The 20,704-nt window shown below is 28.0% G+C and overlaps 1 protein-coding gene across 2 annotated transcripts; it reads right to left on the bottom strand.

Moving 5' to 3' along the window:
* Positions 1-644: 644 nt before the first annotated feature.
* LOC124929375 (auxin response factor 5) lies at positions 645-4,748 on the bottom strand. 2 transcript variants are annotated; one of them, XM_047469722.1, is made up of 12 exons: positions 4,235-4,748; positions 4,039-4,151; positions 3,843-3,941; positions 3,703-3,759; positions 3,464-3,616; positions 3,306-3,390; positions 3,137-3,227; positions 2,889-3,053; positions 2,441-2,781; positions 1,339-2,348; positions 1,054-1,241; positions 645-960 (listed from the first exon to the last, which is right to left on the bottom strand). In XM_047469722.1, exons 1-12 carry the CDS (start codon positions 4,338-4,340, stop codon positions 852-854), a joined length of 2,517 nt encoding a protein of 838 aa, XP_047325678.1. In that variant the 5' UTR covers positions 4,341-4,748; the 3' UTR covers positions 645-851. The 2 variants fall into 2 exon arrangements, with proteins under 2 accessions (XP_047325678.1, XP_047325677.1); XM_047469721.1 differs by having other exon boundaries at positions 4,039-4,154; positions 4,235-4,747.
* Between the last annotated feature and the right edge of the window lie 15,956 nt (positions 4,749-20,704).

Consider the following 20,704-nt stretch of genomic DNA (forward strand, 5'->3'; position numbering starts at 1 on the left):
GTTGTTATACGAAAGTGACATCACTATTATACAAAAGAGACTTCGTCCTTTTTGTATAACAACGAGGTCTTTTTTGTATAACAACGAGGTCACTTTCGTATAATAGCGAGTAAGAATCGTCCCTCAAAGTAGTGCTCCCAATCATTTTTCATAATTATTAGGTATGCATAGAGGTTAGAAAAAAAGAAAGAAAAAAAAATCAGAATTTCTCAATTAAGGAAAGAATAAAATTATAAGAAGTAAAGATTGTTTTCTTATTTTTCAATCATTCCTGAACAAATCTCATATTCACATTATTTGATATTATTTTCCTTATTTGACGTAGATAATTGATGAGTTGGCTAATTTTCTTGTAAAGATAAAGATTGTAGATTTATCACCAAAAACTTATTTTTTGTGAATAGCAATTGGAGGTGGTTATATGTGGTTAAATGTAAAACTAGAATTCGTTCAGCCCTTTGATTATTAATATCTTGTTTTCATTAATTTTAATTTTCACTTTTTTATATAATATAAAGTTTACAAGGGTAGGGAAACACACTAGTTTAGAAGAAAAAATGAACTTAATGACTTACTTTTGTTTCAATTTAGTTTCAATGACAATTCTTTAAATGATTTTAGAGCTCATAAAAACTTTGTCGAAAAAGAAGAGCAATAACTTAAAAAGAGTCAAGCCACTAGATATTTTTTGTTACATTAAAAAAAAAAAAAAAGTGGAAACAACTTAATTAGTATCGTACATACATAACTCTAAAACATAAAACAATAAGCTAAATTAAAATTTGCAGACAATTAGAATCCATCTCCATCCAACTGTTCTTCTTGTTGTTCTTGATCTTGTTGCTGAGTTGCTAGGCCTGCATCATGGCGTTATTAAGAAGCTGCATACCCTCTTCACTCATCTTCTGTACCTCTGTAGGTGATAAGATCCTAATGCACCTAACGCATCCCACAAACTCCCTGCACAAAAATCAAATCATGTTCAATCTTTTAATTGAAATCCCATCCTCCTACAAAGAAAAAATAGTTAAATGTATATGTTTGGAGCCTCACTCCCACGGATCGTCTCCTACGAGCAATACGTCATTCTCAAAATCGACGTAAACAAGTTTCCATCCCGAAGTTCGATCATTCAGCACTCCCTCCAGTCCAAACATGCACTCAATAGCCGAGCAAAGCTCTTCATAATTCTTATAACCCGATACATCAATCGACCTTCCAACCGATCCAGTCTTTTGTATCTGCAATAGCCAATAACAATCCAAATTAAAACCAAAACCAAAACCAAAACTCAAGTGTGTTCCATATTTGAAAACTTCATATATTTCAAATGGGCACCTTAGTGTAAGTTCTCATTGGAGCAGCAACTTGTTGCCACGAATTAGTCTGTTGCAGTAGACTAGTATCGTCCAATTCCACGTTGCTAGAAGACGCACCACCCGAACTATCGGGAAACTCTTGAAGAGGGAAAACGTGAGAGTCTATTAACCCTGCAGCAGCCGATGTAATCTGGGATTGAATGTCCTGGCTACAATTCAAGTTACCCAACAAATAATCCGAAGGATTTTGAAAGGTCTGGTCTTTCGATACGCAAAGATCGTCCAGAAGAGTGCTCGAAACAGAAGGATCCACCACAACGCTACTACCCCCGTTGCTACTTTCATAGTAAAGATCGCTTTGGTTACGACAACAACCTTCTTCCGATAAAATGGGTAATTGATGATGTTGATGATGATCTGTTTGGGAGAAGCTCCTTACATTGTTGTTCATTTGATGATCCCATATTTCGTTGTACATAAACGGATCTTGTCGGCCAAAGTTTAGCGAAGAATTGTCGGGAAATGTCTGTAAGCCATTATTAGTATTAGTGATGTCCAACTGATTCACGTCAATCTGTTGCTGATGGAGGATTAGCGATTCTAGCTGCGACTGAGATGCCCACGAGCTAATTGGCAGTAAATTCGAGTTGTTTTGATTCACGAAAGATTGATTAACCGAACTTGGCTCCACCATGGAAGAAATTAGCTGGCTTTGATGATCTGTGGTTGAAATAGTAGGCTCTAGTTTCATCGAGCCAGCTTCAGAATGGTTGGAGAGCTTCTCGGGTGGTGGCGGTGGTGGTGGTTGCAATCCCGAATAATCAGAGTTGATGAAATTTGTGTTCTCTGGCTTCTGAATATTATGATTATTAGCTTCATTGTTTACAGTCTGGGATTTCATAAGCATCTTGATTAGATCTTCAGACCATAGACTTGAAACCGGAGGAGGATAAGGGAGATTCCCGTTAATATTTTCGGGAATTCGAACAAATGGTCTCTTGATCATCGCTCCCCATTCCGGTTGATCACCTGCTGGATCATCATCGTCATTCATTTCATGTCATATCATATCAAATCAAATGTTTTGGATTATATAGAAACTGAATGACTTTTTTACTTACCAAAAGAAACATGTTGTTCCTGCAAAGGTCTTTTAAAGCAAGAAGTAAGAGAAGGAAATATGAAGAGACTTTCAGGAGTCTCAACTTCCCATGGACTAACTCTTTTAGCCTTTTCCGCGCAGCCACTCTCGTCCCATTCGACCTGAAGACTGCGCCATTTCGACCCAGCCCATCTCAACGGATCTAAATCGCTCATACCAACAATAGTCCCCATGTACCTACGCTTGCTCGAATCCTCCGTTTCAAACATCATTCCAAACCTCATACCAACCGAGAGCTGCGTGTTGTAAACCGCCTTTCGATATTTCGCCAAGGAAATGACAAATTCCGAAGGACATGCCCTGTAGTTTTTATACAATCAATCAATTTTTTGGACAATTTAAAAAAAAAAATTCTTTATGGAGACTCGGATGGGCATAAACTATGAAACCAACTAAGAATTACCTACCTAGGATTGTAGAAAATTGTGAACGGGCTTCGGTTAGCTGCAGCATGGGCTGCAGCCGCAAGAACTCCAATGTGCATGCTATCGGCAGATAGAACAGACGAAAGCAAAGCTGCTTGTTGTCTGTTAGCTCGCCTCACACCCAGCATAAGCTGCGATTTCTCATCCCTTTTGGATGATTATAAATTGTCACATATCCTCTTATTAAAAGGTGATACATTTTTTTTATAACAAAATGAAACAAAACCAACCTAATGAATAAAACAGAGTCACCGGCTCTCAGTCTCTTTGCTCCAACAAACATGCTCCAACCAGTTGTAAGAAGGTGTCTCTTTGGCTGTCCTATATTCATTAACAATGACAAACAACGTTAATGAAACTAATAATCAGTAGAAAAAACAAATCCACAAAAATTCTAACCTCGGTATATATGACGAAACGTCCATGTATTGTCGTGTAAATCTTTAACAACAAGCTCCTGAGTCGGCGGTTGCATCGAATAATCCTTTGAAAAAAAACAAAACATCAGTCTGTGTTTAATGTATATCGAATGGAGAAGATGAAGATATGAGTGTTACCAGAGGTGGGAAAAGCTTCTCAGCTGCTCTACGAGGAACAGAGAATCCTCCATGGGTGCTTGTATCACTTGCTGTCAAGGTCTTGCAAAAGAATTCACTCGGATGTTTACTGGCTTTTATCCCGAAATCTGGTATAGGGAAAACATCTTTTTCCTGAATCAACATTCACAAATCACAGATTCATCAATGAATTTGATTAAATTTTAGAAGAAGGCTCAAAGGAGGCGGGTGTTACTTACAGAGTGGACAGGCTGTAGGCTCATCTGGGCATATATCTCATCAGTCTCTTTGTCTGCCTAAAAACATCACCATTAACGTTAATTATAACCAAATAGTAATGTAATAATGTGAAAGAAAGGGAAGGAAGAAGAATGTGTACATGCAATGTGACATTATGGACTTGGCAGAGTAATTGCGGCTGTAGATTAGGATTATTAGGAATCTGAGAAGTTGCTGTTCGATTCGTGGAAACTGCAACCTGTTTTTGTTGTGTACACGAAAATTGAGCTTTCCAATTTCAGAAAGAAAAATAAACAAACGAGCTGAAGAAGATTTAAGGAAGAGAAAAAAGAAACCTGTTCGCTGTGTCCTTGAGGGAAGTAATATACGAGGCTTCCAACTTGAGGTAAGGTCACTAATGGGCCGGCACAAGCATGCCATAGCTCCGAGTTTATCGTCTTCCTTACAACTGCTGTGGGAAAAAAAGGGGGAAATTAATGGATTGAAAGATGGAGGAGTAGACTAAATAAAAAGAAGAAAAATTAAAGTCACCATTTTGATCTTGGATATCTTTAAGCAGTTTCATTTCGTCAAGAAGATTATTTCCCCCACGTCCTACTCCTACTCCAGATTTGACTTTGTCGTCGAGAGAACCCATATAGCGAAAACCCCTTCCTTTCGTTTGAACTTTTCTAAAACCAGATGGAGGAATCCCCAATTTGAAGAAAACCCATCAATCAAATATCACCTTAGCTTAGCGATTACATAAGCTAATGGAAGAGATGTTGAGTTTGATCAAGAGAGAGAGAGAGGGGGGAGAATGAAGAAGGAAGAATGGTCTTAATAATAATAATAATAATCCAAAACAGAGGAACAAAACCTGCAAAAAGTTACTGAGATCTGAGGTGGGGCTAATACCATCAAACACACTCCATCAGCAGCAGCAGCAGCAAAAGGGTATGAAAAGAAAAATGGGGCCGGTTTGCATTGAAGCACGCGGACCGAAGCATGAGCGGTCGGATTATCGAGTGCTTTTGTTTTTTTATAGGCCCCTTTTCAAGAAAAATCAATCCTTGATAAGAAAAGAAACCGACCTTTCAATGGAAGTGGTCATATATTATATAAGATTATAGAGATGATGATTCTTCTTCTTCTTCTCCCACCACCACCACCACCACCAGCAGCCTAGCCTAGCCTTGCCTCGTTGAAGGCAAAACTGAAAAGAAAAGAAAAGAAAAGAACAGAGGTCTACACTGTGGGTTTTCTCTTTCTCCTGTGGGTGGCGTTTGCTTGGAACAGAAAATGAAGTGCATGCTCTTATCCTGCTGGACCTGCTCCTTTGCTTTGCACTTTCTGCGTATGGTGATTCCATGGCAGCTTTAAACTCTCTGAAAATTTCTCAGACTTCAAGATACGAAAAATTATAAATAAAAAGAAATCAGACGACCAACTCAGAAATTAATAATAATAATAATAATAATAATAATAATAATATAATCAAACAGAGAAAGAAAACCCACGCAAACACGAAATATGCGTACGTATACCCAGAAAATAGAAGCGGGGCAAAATGGTCTTTTTCATTTCTAGGGAAGAATGAAGATGAATATATATGGGTGGTGGCGCATTTTAGCACGTGACTTACGAGGTCTCTCCTCTTCAAAGACTCTCTCCTTTTCTTTCCTTTCTCGGCCTAAAGAAATATCAAAAAAGAAATTCCCTTTCTATTATGCCTTTTTCTTTTTTGCTGTTTCTATATTTTATTTATTTATTTATAATCTTTGAATTGTCTTTTTGTCTTTTCTGATGTTATTTCGAAAGAATAATCAATTTTGGAATATCACAATTCTCAACAATCTTCCATTAATTTATTATTCTCTTCTTTTTTATTTGGTACTCCGGCTTCTTTCTTTTTTATAATCTTTTCAATTAGTTTATTCTTCAATTTTTTTAAATATTCAACTTTAATTTATTCTATTATTCTTCAAATATAATAGTTAGATTAATATTTTTTTGTTTTTATTTTCAATAAAAAATAAATAAATATTTTTTTTAAAATCGATATAAACACATCGATTCAAACCAACTGAGTAAGTGGCCTCAATCCAAAATTTTCAGAAGCTTATAATGATTGACTCTAATATTACTCATAAAATACCTATAATGTTTCGAAATAAGTTTCACATCATTATCGATCTTTAAACTGAAAAACAAGTGACGTGTTATTTTATAACACTCTTTCCATCTACTCAATATAATACACCATTTCTTTTTTCATCTTATCAATTGTAATGTTCTCATTGTGTATGTCAAATTAACAAGATTTTCAAAGAAACTATTATTTTGAGAACCTCGTCAGTTTCTTAACATTAAAAAAAACAAAAAAACAATATTGAATTATTTAATCTATTTATTTGCATAATTATTCATTTTTACTTTAATAATTACAAGTTGATCTAGCTTTTTTCTTATTGTACTAAACTAATTAACAGTAGTCTTGCATTTCATTTATTTGATATTCATTGTAACATATGGAGATGCTTACTAATACTCTTTTCTTTTATGGATATTTGCAAACATATTTGTTGGGCTGGAATAGATATACTAAAGGTTTATACTCCATAACATTGTCCCATACTTTCACCTTAAAATGGTCACGTTTTACACTATTCTCTTTTTATGTACATAGAAATGTGCAATCATATACAATAAATTCATTATTGGATTTATCCTCATTCATTCAAAAAAAATTATAATGATCCTCAATTGAAGGAGAACATGCTATTATATATCTTTTTTATTCGCTAATGGTGAAAACTGAAAAAACAAAGTGAGTACTTATAATTAAATTGACGTCTATGAAGAAATTTTAAGTATCAATTCACAGAAAATAAGAAACCGAAAGAGTCATACTATTTTTGTTTTCATGTAATTAATGAGTTTATATCCCAGAAATCCAAATTTAAGGTTGTTTGAACTTAGAAACAAACATGTAAACAAATTCTTAAAAGTATATATGTACAATTCTGGATGTATAAAAATACTAGAACATTTGAAAATAAAATAAGACTAACCAATATTCATTTATAATTCTCTCAAAAAGTTAGGACTGATACTCCTTATTCTTCTATGGTGGAAATTAGGCCTTGTTAAGTGAAATATTTTATGAAAAACATAAATTGAACCCCTTGTTTCAATAGCATAAGGAAAAGTATATGGTAAAAAACTTTTTTGCCAAATTAAAATAAAAGGTATATAAATTATAGATTGGCAGGGAAGCATTAACTATGATCTGAAAAGATCATAAGAAACATTAAAGATATTATCTACTTTCACGAATTCATTGGGTTTTTTAGATTGATTTTTTTTAATACATATGTGATGTTTATGATATTTTTCCATTGATTTTATTCATTATTGTGTTTGGATCTTCATAATTTAACTTAAAAAAAACATCTATCTAAAAAAATATATAAGAAAAAGTTGAAAGGTAACTAAGCAAAAACTGGACATTATGGCAATAAAGGAAACCGTCGTTGATCAGTCTTATTCACCTGGACTTTTTTTACCCAAAGTAAAAAAGCCGTTTCTTTGTAGTGCCTTTGTCAATTTTCATTACCTTTTACCATTTACCACTTGCTGTACATAGCAGTCATAGCTTTTAGTATTTTATATATATATTATTATTATTATTCTGTACATAAATTATGAACTTGTCCATTTTAACATTTTTTTTACATTAATATTAAGGCAAGGTTGAGATCATTGTTAATATATAACGAGTTATTCTGACAATATTTTTATATATTATTCAGTAAAAAAAATAAATTACAATTTATATCATAATGCAAATAATTTTTTTTTTAAAAAATACAAAGTAAAATTGATTTTGGTTATAAATTATGATTCAATATCTATTGGTACCCGAATATCAATAAAATAGAAGGTAAGTTATACAGATAAAAAAAAATAAAATTTTTATTTGTGGAACGGTTAATCGAATGTGTTGTTATCTATGTCCACATATATTTTATTCATTATCCCCAAAAGTGTGTCACTGAAAATTTAGAGAATAATCTGTAAAAATGATAATTTTTTAACTAATCGTTTTGTCTTTAAGTTAATTGACATAATGCTAATGCTAAAGGTTTTAAAGATGAAGAGGTCGGTATATTAGAGTCCTTGTCTATACATATATAATGATGCTTAATTTTTAAATTGTTCGGATTGTTGGATTGAGAGATGTGGTTAATTTGGATATATATGTGAGAGTTAATAGATACTTGGGTCGGATTATGGGTTGACCCGCCCATAAACTTAAAACGGTTAAAAATAAAATTAAAAATGATATATGTATGTTTCAAATTTGCTATCTAACAAAAACAAGTACAACATTTTAACCAACTAGGCTAATAACACTTAATATTTTAAATTCAACACTAAATTAGATGAACGCGGAATATTTTAACAATATAAGTTCAACTTTTTAACTAACTACTCTATATATATAATGATGCTTAATTTTTAAAATGTCTGGAATGCTGGGTCGATATCTGTGCTTAATTTGGATACATATGTGAGAGTAAATGGATACTTAGATCGGAGTGTGGGTTGACCAGCTCATAAACTTAAAACAGTTAAAAATAAAATTAAAAATGTTATATGTATGTTTCGAACTTGCAACATAATAAAACAAGTACAACTCTTTTAACCAAGTGTGATTGTGATGTGGTTTATCGAGAGATAATAGACCGGTATCAATTGAAAATGATTAAAAAATATGAATCAAATATTTGATTGACCAAAGTGTGAGATCACGATGTTAAATATTAAAAAATATGAATCAAATATTTGATTGATGAAAATGAAAATTTAATGTCACGAAATGAGAGGTTTATTTGAAAATAATACGTGAGAATAGAAGTTGTTTTACGGAAATAAATAAAATGTGGAATGAGAGTGTTCTAGTTTTTATTTTAATATATTATTCGTGATTTATTAATAGTTTTAAATATTGAATACATATTATTGTTATTTTTTTATATTTTTATCCGTGTGTATCGCACGAGAATCTTTTAGTTTTTTTTAATAATGTTATTCTATCGAAATTGTGTAGTAAAACTTGCAACGGAGTCAAATAGTCTTTGAGCATTGCTGATTAGATTAAGCTATGGTCAATATTGGACTGGTTTACCAGAATATCTAATTATCTAGCGGGGTGTATGATTTGGAATTAAATATATTCTATGCAGAAAAGTTTTCGCGAACACTACAGATTTATTGTGAGGGATGAATCTTCGATCATTTTTTGAGAGGATAAGTGTCCCCGTCTAAACAAAACGTTATGCGCTGGCAAGACATAAATAATTTTCATATAATACATTGCTACAATTTATTCGTTAAGATGATTTTGTATGATTTTCTTATGAGAATCTTTGAGAGTTAAAGATTTTATCACTTCCTTTTGTATTGTCAATGGATGACTAATATCTGAAATGTTTTTATGGAATATTACTAGGATTCACTAGGTGATGTCTGAGTCTATAGATAATTGTTAAAAAGTTTGATTGATATAGCCAATATGACATGCCTACATATTTGAGTTATCATCCTAATTATTTTATAGTGTATTATCTAGTTTGAGATAAATCGTCGAACTTTTAATTATCATAGTCGATTTATATCATTCATAATGTTATTATTATGACATATTTAAGATTTGTTTTGAAAATCCGGTAAAGTCGATCGAACTGTTAATTATTTTTTCGAGTACCTACAAACTCGATAACATAGTTGTATTATATTATTTTTCTTTTTATATTTCTTTTATTTTTTCTTATACCATGTTTTGTTATTGTGTTTAAATATTTTTTAATGATTTTAAATATGTGTGAACCATTATTTAAAAATAAAAAATAATATTAATGATACTAATTTTCAGCGTGAACTAGATTGGAATAACTTGGGTGAAAACAAATGAATTAAGATATTCATGAATAAAAATAATAATAGATAAGAATGGCAGCCTTTACAAGAATAAAAACAGTACAACCAAATCTTATTAAATATAACATAAGATATTCTCATCGGCTTACTGCAACTACAAGCCTCTATGTGGAATAAAAAAAAGTTACATTTTTTTCTAAATTTTATTGAATTTCTTTTTAAGAATTATTTAAATAATGTTTTAATAACTCACCATTCTTAACTTATTCTTTTATCAAATAATCTTCAATTAAATTATTCTTTATTTATTTTTTCTCTATTTATTTTTTATTATTAAGTATTAATATTATTTAAAAATATTAACCTAATAATTCATTCTTAATAACTCACAAAAAAATAAAATCATCTAAATAACATAAATGAATTAATTAAGTAACCAAATCCAAACAAAGACAAATAATTAACATATGATTTTATTGGAGTTATGAAATTAAAATATTTATATTCTTAATAGTTTCAGTTGAAAATGGAATAAATTAATATACTGTAATTAATAAGTAGAAGAATATAAAATTTCAAATACAAATAATAAGTGGCTCAATTTTTGCTTATGTAGGTAGCCGTAAACGCGTAAAATTTGACGTCTGACATACTCAAACCCAAAACCCAAGAACTTATGGTTAATATTAACTTTTTATTGGCGCTAAACTAGAATAAATGATGTATTCTTCTATTTACATAAATATATTAAATGTAAAAGAGGACTATGATAAGTTTTCATATTTTTATTACACATATACTATAACTTTCAGATTTAATCTCTACTAAAAATATTTTAAACTAAAGTCATGATTACAAAAATTGTGATAAATTTCTAAAATTTTAACATTTTAAAATTATTTTATTAAATTTTATCATAATATTAGGTCATTATTAATTAAAATTTTATCTTACCAAAATTATATACTCAATTTAAATATGTTTTGAAAAATGTAAAAAATTAATATTAGTAATTACTTTTTAAACATTACAAAAACATGTCATTAGATAAGTTACTAAGAAAACTCAAATAACAATTAAAAATTAGATATCAACTTCGATTATTAATGAAAAAGTCTTTTAAATAAAATATTGACTATGACTTAGATTTTGTTACTTTTAAAAACAAAACTTTTAGTTAATTAATTTGAGAAAGATTAAGATCATATATTGTTTTGACATCAAAAAAATCATACATTAGGTTGGATATATAATGTTTTTTTAAATAACTGAAATAATTCCCTCTAGTTATGCTAAATTGCTAATTCGGTGTTAAAGTGTTTTTAATAAAAATTAAAATGTGATTTTTTATTTTTTATTTTTGTCTATTTTAAGTCGACTTTTTCTAATATGCCAACCCTGGTGGCTTATATTCACATTTTATTTGTATTACATTTTATTTAGTTAATTATTTGAAAATTAATTTACACTGGTTATAAATTATTAATTATTTAAAATATTTTTATTAAACTTATAAAAATAAATACTTTTTAATACATATAATATCTTTTTGATGGGAGCTAAAATCCAATGTTGCGCTTAGCAAGGGATCGTCCAATTGCATTGGAAATACAAGTAGCCGTAATCTCAGGTTATTGAGTCAAGGAGAGCACATTGATCTGTGCAGCTATTTTTGGTCTAATCAAGAATCACTTCTTTACCATTTCCCCTATTACCTTTAATTTATTTATTTTTTATATTAATGTGATTATTTAAATAAGTTGTTGCGACTATTTGTAAAAAATAAATCTAAAATAAGTAAAATATTATTGTATAAAAAATTGTTTGTTTTTTATTTTAGATTATTTGAGTAAAATTAGTACAATATTTTATATATGTTTAAAAAAATATGTTTTTTTTTACAAAAATATGAACAAAAAATATCTTAATATTATATTGATCAACTAAGTTATTTTAATGTTTTAAAAAAATAATTAAACATTATAATAAATAAATAATTTTATATTGAATTCATAAAATAATTTATGTAAAACAATTTTAAGTATTAGTTTTCATTTTACATATGTTTAATTTTATCATGAAAATAATAATCATATAATATTTATTTATAAACATTGTTTATAATTAATTATAGGTTTCACATACAGAAATTATATCATCAATTATACATACTAGAATATATATTAAAAAAATAAGCTTGTTTTATCTGAGATTATTTAAAAAAGATTTATATGACTTATTTTGAAAAATTATAAATAAAATTATTGTTTAATGAAAAACTAGGTCTTTTTATGATTATTTTAGTTAGTTTTTTTTAAATATATATTTAAATTTTCTAAAAAATAAAGCATAAATAATTTGACATTTTATTAATGATTTAAATTTTTTGAATAATGAGATGCTTGATAATAAAATAAATTATTACTTTATACAAAATTCAAATAATTCAAGATCAAACAAGTTGGAGGTCAATAGAGAAATAAAATCCTTTCAATTTGTTGTTACATTATTTTTGTTGATTTGAATAATAAGGTGTTTGATAATAAAATAAATTATTATTTTATAAAAAAAAATACAAATTACCCAAAATCAAATAAGTTGGAGGTTAATAGTGACATAAAATACTTCAATTGATAATTATACATATGCTTATTAATAATTTTAAAGTTTTGAATAATGAGGTAATAGATAATAAAATAAATTATTACTTTACTAAAAAATTCCAAATAATCCAATATCAATCAATCCTTCAGGTTAATAGAGACATAAGATCCTTGTAATGGGTAATTATACATATTTTACTTTTAATATTGATTTCAGTGATAATAAAATAATATTTCAAAACATAATAATTAATAATAATACTTTTTCAAAAAGTAAGATGTATTTTATTGAATAAGTAAAAATATTTTTATTAGGCTTATTCTAAATTAAATATTTTTTTTTTTGTAGAATTTGAAAATTTAATAGAATTATAATTTCAACTATTAAATAAGGAACTAGAATATTTTGAAATGCAATTTTGAATTTCATTGCAATTGAAAATCTAGTCACAATACTTCAAACAATCAATAAAATTATTAGAAATTGTGTCTATATGAAATTCTACCTCAATGTGAAAATTTCAACAAATATCCGTGTAAGCAAATGTAAGAAACAAAAATAGTCTAGTTTGCAAAAAAAAAATATATATACTTAAAATTGTGTGAATTGTAATTATAGTAAAAGATTATTTACTAAATATACATAAAGTTGTCCTTCAACCTTTAATGCTTTAATATTTTTTACCTTAGACTTGTTGTCACTATTTTTTTACACTTAATTGTTCAATTTGCTTGGACATTTCCTTATAATTCAGTCCACCAGTGATGTCCTGTTTATAAAAATAAATCCTATTGAATGACACAATTAAATTATGATATATCTAAGAAAAAAACCTTTAAAACAAGTCTTCACATAATTTGTCAAAATTTAAGTATCTTTAAATTATAAGGCAAAATATTGTACTCTATCAATGTGTTACTTCATTTATATTTATTTATTTTTAAATGAGAAACTTGCACTTCTCCACATTTGGCTAGTGATTGAAAAATTGTAAGACTTGACACACGCTTATAACCAAATGTGTTATTTTCCCTCTCTCTTTAATAAAGCAACTCTATTTTTTTTTTTGTAAGACAGATCAAATTTATTTTTTGAACTCTTACATTTCAGATTATTTTCAAAAAATAAATAAGGAATATTAAATTTATAGCATTCAAGCATGTTAAGGGCAATATATATGCATCTTGCTCTTTTTGTATTTCATACTTTGGTTGGTTGAAAAGTGAGTAAAAAAAAGGTGCCCATCATAGAGAATCCTTAAAACTTGGCACTTAATCAAAAGACTAAAAATGACACATTGTCATTTTCTATGATATTGTATAATCAAGGAAGAGTCCCAAACATCTAATGCCCATTAAAAACCAAATGTTAGATAAATCTAATATAGTCTTATAGAATATCGAATATTTTGGATTTCAAATAAATAATAGTAGTAAATAGAAGAAGACAAATTACAAATTCCTTTTGAATAAATAGGTAAATTTGAGCAGACCTAGAAAAACATGTTAGAGGAAAGTGAAGAGAGGTGTGAAAGATCATCCAAATCCAATGGTCCCGTAAAGCGGAGGATTGTAGGACCAAACGAGAGAATGTTAAAGTGTGGCCCCCACAGCATGAGATATATATCATGAATCATAATGATAGGGATCATGAATCATTTGACTTCTTCTTATTGTGACATTGACATTTTACATCCACTACTATACTATAGTATGCTCTCCACTTTGAACGAAATAATGATTTTTGGAAAAGAAAAAAAATATGACGGAAAGATCTATCTTTAAGAGCTTGTTTAATGGGAAATCATTTGAAAACATTTCAGTTATATTATAGTTTTAATTGACAAGATAGAAAAAATGTTTTGCTTAAAATACACATCAAATATATATATATATATATATGAATGTGTGTAATTTCAATGTAGTTCGCAACTTGAACTAAAAAAAGTCATTAAAACTGAAATTATTATAAGCCTTTTATTAAATTCAGCGAAACAATTGATCAATGAATTAGAGTTGGGTGCACTTCAAATTATTTTAGAATGAGTTTGAAGAAAATAAAATATAAATAAAATAAATGTGGGTGAATGTGAGTTTTGTCTTTTTTTTCTTTCTTTTTAGAATTAGAGAATTAAATTGAAAAAAAATTATAAATCAATTTTTAGGAGGTAAGTTTTCTATAAAATAGGTTAACAGGTATTAATATATAATAATAAAATATTTATTTTAAAAAAAATATATTCAAATTTATTTACAAAAATACAACAAATCAAGGCCTTAAATCTATTGCCTATTAATTAATATCAAACAAAATGATTATTACGAAGGAACACACAAATGATTGAGATTATTATTATTATTATCTCGTATATTGCCATTGGTTTATTTAATTAATACATTAGAAAAAGAAAAGAAAAAGTGAAGCATTAATTTGAAAATGGACAAAAAGAGAATTATTGATTTTGTATTAATTTATTTGTGTGGGGGCCATTGAAATTCGGCGTGGTGCGAGGGGACACTGCAAATAGTATTACAATGTTGGTTTCTATGGGGACATCCCCTTACACTTTGTTTCTTCTATTCTTCCAAATAATAATATTATTTTAATTTAATATATACTAACTTAAAACAGAACTCATATCTATTATATATTCTTATCGAACTTAACCAAAAAAATAAAAAAGTATATACTTGTAAAATATATACATTTATCATTTCATGCATCAATTAGGTCTCTACATTTATCTCTATTCTTAATATTTGGTTATATTATTAAAATGAAAATAAAATATATAAAATGTTTTGTTACTTTTATGAAATTAGTGGTACATATGTATGATTTATAGCTAGTAGTAGTAGGGGATGGACCTGATGATGATGGGTGAGAAATTGCTTTCAGCAGTAGAAAAAGACATGTTATAATTTCAATTAATTAATGATATTAAAATCCAATTCCATTCTATTGGCCGGAATTCTAGGCAGCTTTACCAGTTCATCAGAATGAGTAAAGTATAATTCCTTTTTTTATTTCATTTTTATCAACTACTCTTTGTTTGGTTTCGTTTCTAACATGTAATTGGTTTATTGTGTTACACCTAGCTAATACTATAATGACCTTAAAAATTTGTGACCATTTTTGTTGTTGTTACTTGTTAGTGGTTCGAACGGAACCATGACTTTATCCCTCTATTGACTTTTGGAATCAAACCAGGCCATCACCTCTTTTCCACTCACTTTTTCCCCATCTTGCAATTTTTCAAACTAAAAAGAAACAAAGACAGTGAAATAACAACCAAAATAACAACCCATGTTCACATACCAAATGTTCATATACAATTATTTGTGTCTCTCTATGGCTTAGTAAACTTTAGGAAGTAAAAAGTGAAAATGAAAACAATGTAAGCTATTTTATGTTAATGGTGTGCCCATTTGAGAATTTTATTTATTTTTAGTTTAGTATAAAGAGCTGGTCACCATTATAACTCCACTCTCATTTAAGGGCATTAATAAAATACATAAAAAGAACTAAGTGAAAATGAGTTCGGACAATTGCGACATCTTGTTTGAGAAACTGCCAAACGGCTACCCAACTGTGGATACGCCTACTTCGTGCCAGGTGCTTAAGCACAAAAATACTAGAATTGAGAGAAGTTATAGAAATAAACTGTTTTAATGGATTGATTTTGTTTAATAACGAGAATGATCCACAATATAAAATCGTTATGTAGCTTTTTGACTCATTTTTTCAAACGCCCTCAACCGCTAAGCACCACTCTTATTATGAGTTATTTCAGATTCGCCATTCTTTAGTGCCGTGGTAAAAAAAAAGGGTTGTTTCTTATTTATATCATATTGAACTTTCTTATTTTATTATATCTGTTTCTGCCCATAGATTAATTCCGCACTTGTTTAAAGCAAGCGAGTGTGACAACTAAACTACCTTTGTTTCTTGAAAGAACAGACATGTAGGAAATGTGATCTCTTCTTAGAAATTGAATTAGAGACTTTAAGTATTATTTTTAACACTTACATATCTTAAGTTTCTTTAGTCTATTATTGGAAATAAATAAAGTTATCTTAAATCAGTTTACCTAAAAATTAAATTTAACATATAACAAATAAAAGTACAGCCCATTAGCATGAAAATGTTATTGTCCAAACTAGATGCTTGATTGAAGTCCAGTATGGCCCATACTCATCCTGATTCATGTTTGGTTTTCATTTGGGCTTTTGAAATATTATTTTGGGAACCCACATAACCAACAATTGAGTTATTTTGTAGTGTACATATGCACATTCAATTTCTTAAGAAAAATAGGAATGATGATGAAAGTTAACAGATGTTGATAAAGAATCAACTTCTTTTTTCTTTCTTTTTTAAATAGTTTGAGTAATAAGACTTGAATTCATAACCATTAAGACATTAGTTATTATACTCGATCATCCGAGTATTCAATTTGAATAAGTGTCAATAAATCGAGAGGGCGGTTGGTTGTTCTAAATGATTTGAATACCTAATAGCTACTACTACTTCTCTAAAGATGTTGAAGTTAGTAAGTCTTAATGATTCGATTTCCCACTAATTAGTTCAAGTTGGTGAATGATTCTATGAAAGTTTCATCTTCCTCCCATGTGCAGCTCTCAATTTTATAATCGCAATAATTCAGACACACTTAGTGACAAAACTCACCTTATTTTCAGTCTTTATTATTATTATTATTATGCTTCTATCACCAGTAAGAGTAACCACTCTCTCAACTAAGTCTAAGGCTACTAATTATTAATTAATTAATTAATGGCTGCTTATGTGAATCTTAAATTTCTAATTAGCTAGCCAATCATAGTGCACTTCTTTATTGTGTTTAAATAACTAAATAGGTTAGTCATTATTAATTAATTAAACATATTAATATTATTATATTAATTAAACCAGCTGTTTTTTTTATTTATTTAATTCATATTTAAAATATATTAAGAAAGATAAGAAAAAGTAGGTCAATTATTAATTAAGGCCACGCTAACTACCAAACAAATTTCATCTTCAATTAATGAGATTAATTACTAGCAATAATCTATATGTTAATTAACTTTCATCTTCCTTATCACGTCCCTGAATTGATCTCATTGAAAGGCAATAATTAAGTGTCCTCTTAATAGATATTAATTACACTTTGACGAACCCATACTCAATTGATTACTACATTATTATTTATTTTTTAAGTAAAATTTGTAACCATAGCTGAAAAATGTCACTAAAGTTCATTATTTTTAATCACAATCCATTTTGAGTTTGTGTTCATTAATATTTATTTTTAGTGATTTTTCTAACCAAATTAGATATAAAAATAGATTAATTAATCATGGAGAATTCGTCCCATAATAAAATTATGGGACTAGTGTTCCCGTCTAAACAAAATAGTTTCATATAATTTTTGTTTGGAAAAAATTTAGGAGCCAAAGTTTTCATCCAATATCTCATTTTTTGGATTAACGTAATCCACGCTGAAATTCTTACGGATTATATGTGCATTAAAAATGTTGTATTATGATTAGTCGTATGTGTCACGAAAAAGTTGAATCCACAACTCATTACTTTTGCATTGTCGAGGGTGACTAGTATTTATAATTTTTTTTGTGAAATATTACTAGAATTCATTGAGTGATGCTCAAATTTTTTAGTAGTTGTTGAGAAGTTTGAATTATTGCGACTGATATGACAAACATATATATTTGAGATTATCATCCCAATTAATTCTTGGTGGATTATCTAGTTGGAGAAAAATCGTTGAACTTTCAATGATCGTAGTCGTCCGATTCGTATATTTATCATTTTATTATTATGACGCTTTCTAAAATTCATTCTGGAAAGTTAGTAGAGTAAAGTTAATTATTTTTTTCGAGGATTTACGAGTTTGATAACTTATTTATAGTACCGTTTTTTCTTATTTTTTCCTTTTAATGTCATGCTCCATGTGTTTAAACGATTTATTTTAATTTTAATATACATGAACATTTTAAAAAAAAAATTATATATTCCATAATGATGACATTTTCTAAAATGTAAAAGGTTTTAAGGTAAAATTGAACCAATAAAATTAAGCAATGATATTCTTGTAACTTAGAATAATGGTTAATTTAAGTTAAAAAATCTAACCATTTTATATTTCTTATTTCACAATTTAAAAATCGTCTTTAAAAATATTAAAAATCATTTTGTTATTGGGTCCTCATGTTTTTTCTAACATTTGAGGGTGCTTCGTTTTTCTTTTATCACTCAAATTTGAGTTAGTGTTATATTTTATTCGGTTCCACGTTTTATTTATTCGGATTTAATTTTTCGTCCCAAAATTTTATAATCTAAATAATATTATTAGTTTTTTTTTTTTATTGTTGTGGCTCACATCTTTAAATTATCTTAGTCATGTTTTTTTTAAGTAGTACATCTTTTTCTTAGCACTAAAGTAAATAAAGTTGTTTTCTCTTTGGTAAATAAAGAGCTTTTAAGTTAGTTTTTAATTTGGAAGCCCTTACATGTATCCTTCCTTAAATTTACAAATTTCTCTTTATTTTGACTATATATTAATAATAAATATATATATATATATATATATATATATATATATATATATATATATATATATATATATATATATATATATATTCAATTATCAAATTATATAACATTTTTTTGGTGTGGATTACTAATAAACGGGTAATGAAAATTTTCATTGTCGTTCTGAATTTCAGTAGAGATTTTTTCGACACCGAATGATTGGTTTGTTCGGCTTACTTTATTTTTTCACTAATCGTTAGAATTAGTTTAAAGAAAATTAAGATGGATTGATTTTCTTTATTGAAATTTTAAGTTTTACAAATTTGCTGTATACAATTTAATATATAGATTATCTTTCCAATTTTTTAGACGGAATTTTTTATTATTTGTAATTTGTATTATTTGTAAATGAATATTTTATATTTAAAATATTATTGGAATAATGAAAAAACTCTTTATAAAATAAAAATTAGATGAGAACAATTATAAATCCAACGTGCTTAGAATCTGGAGTGGTCGGAAAAGTCTTAATTACGGTGGTGTTTTAATTACTACTACAAGTGAGTAATGACTACAACTCCCCATTAAATTGTTACGTACAAGCTACTTTGTTCATTTTTCAATGCTAATTAACTAACTTTTGACAAATCCTTTATTTTCATTAACAAAATGTTAAATGTGGCCGTCTAAACCCTTTTCACACACTTCAATTTAAAATTTTCATAGAATCATTTTTCTTAATATATATTTTGATACATTCTTAATTAATTGGCATTTTAAGTTAAATGTAAACTAGAATCTCTAATATTCAACTTTTAAGCTACTATGACTTCGAACAATTGATTTTTAAGATTTTTTGCCTTTTTTTTTTTAAGAAAACAGAGAACGCATTAAAATAAACTTATCCTCAAACATAATAAAAAATTGAAAGTTGAGATATAGAAAAGGAGTATGGCTTAAGTTATAGTACACATTTTTCTTGGGAAGGATCGAATAAAACACAAACACCATGCCTAATGGCTTGCCCCTAGCCCATACCATTCCATATATAAAAATAACTTAATATATAGGTTTAATTAAGTAAAAATAATATAATTTTTCTTCGCAGAGAGAAAAATATACTATACTCTTAATCATGTCTTACACTTACAAAAGTTCAAATTGTCCTCTTATTGATTACAACTATTATATATTTTTTGGCACTTAATCTACAAATTAAACAAAAATGATACAACTAGTTTATTCTTATTAATGTTACTATATTTATATTTGTTGTGAGCAATGATAGAGAGATCAAAATAGTTGAAGCAAATATTATATAGAATAAGTTAGATTGTACAACTCATTTAAAAGTATAAAAATCTGAACCTAGAACAGACTAGTTAGTCTCTTTTAAGTTTTTTATTATTAAATAAACTAATTTTTTAATTAAAAAATAAACTATTATTCTACCCATTACTATCCCTTTAATTTTTTATTATTAAGTCTTTATTATTTTAATTAAGAATGACTTCTTCTATTCTTTCAATATGCTTTTAGCTTAGTTGAACAAGTCCAATCTATTTTATGTAATTAATTTTTGTTTTAAAAAAGTCGGTATATATTTAATAAAAATTGTTTAAGCACAACGATAAAAAAAATTGATATGAAAAAAATGGTACTGAATAAGTTATCGAACTCGTAAATCTTCGAAAAAAACCATTAACTCTTCGACAGACTCTACTAACTTTTCTGAACGAATCTCAGAAAGCGTCAAAATAATAGTATTATTCATGATACGAATTAGACGACTACGGTCATTGAAAATTCGACGATTTCTCTTCAACCAGATAGTTCACAAAAAATATTTGGGATGGTAACTCAAATATGTAGGTATGTCATATCAGCCGCACTAATCGAAACTTCTCAGCAACTATCCAA

Source organism: Impatiens glandulifera, chromosome 3 (genome assembly GCF_907164915.1).
Source record: "Impatiens glandulifera chromosome 3, dImpGla2.1, whole genome shotgun sequence".
Taxonomy (NCBI): Eukaryota; Viridiplantae; Streptophyta; class Magnoliopsida; order Ericales; family Balsaminaceae; genus Impatiens; species Impatiens glandulifera.

Excerpts from the sequence above, each read along its gene's own strand:
- LOC124929375 (XM_047469721.1), bottom strand. The coding sequence starts at position 4,340 with ATGGGTTCTCTCGACGACAAAGTCAAATCTGGAGTAGGAGTAGGACGT. Across the intron at positions 3,054-3,136 it reads GACTCTGTTTTATTCATTAG|GGATGAGAAATCGCAGCTTA; the intron begins GTTGGTTTTGTT and ends ATCATCCAAAAG. Across the intron at positions 961-1,053 it reads GTAGGAGACGATCCGTGGGA|GGAGTTTGTGGGATGCGTTA; the intron begins GTGAGGCTCCAA and ends ATTTTTGTGCAG.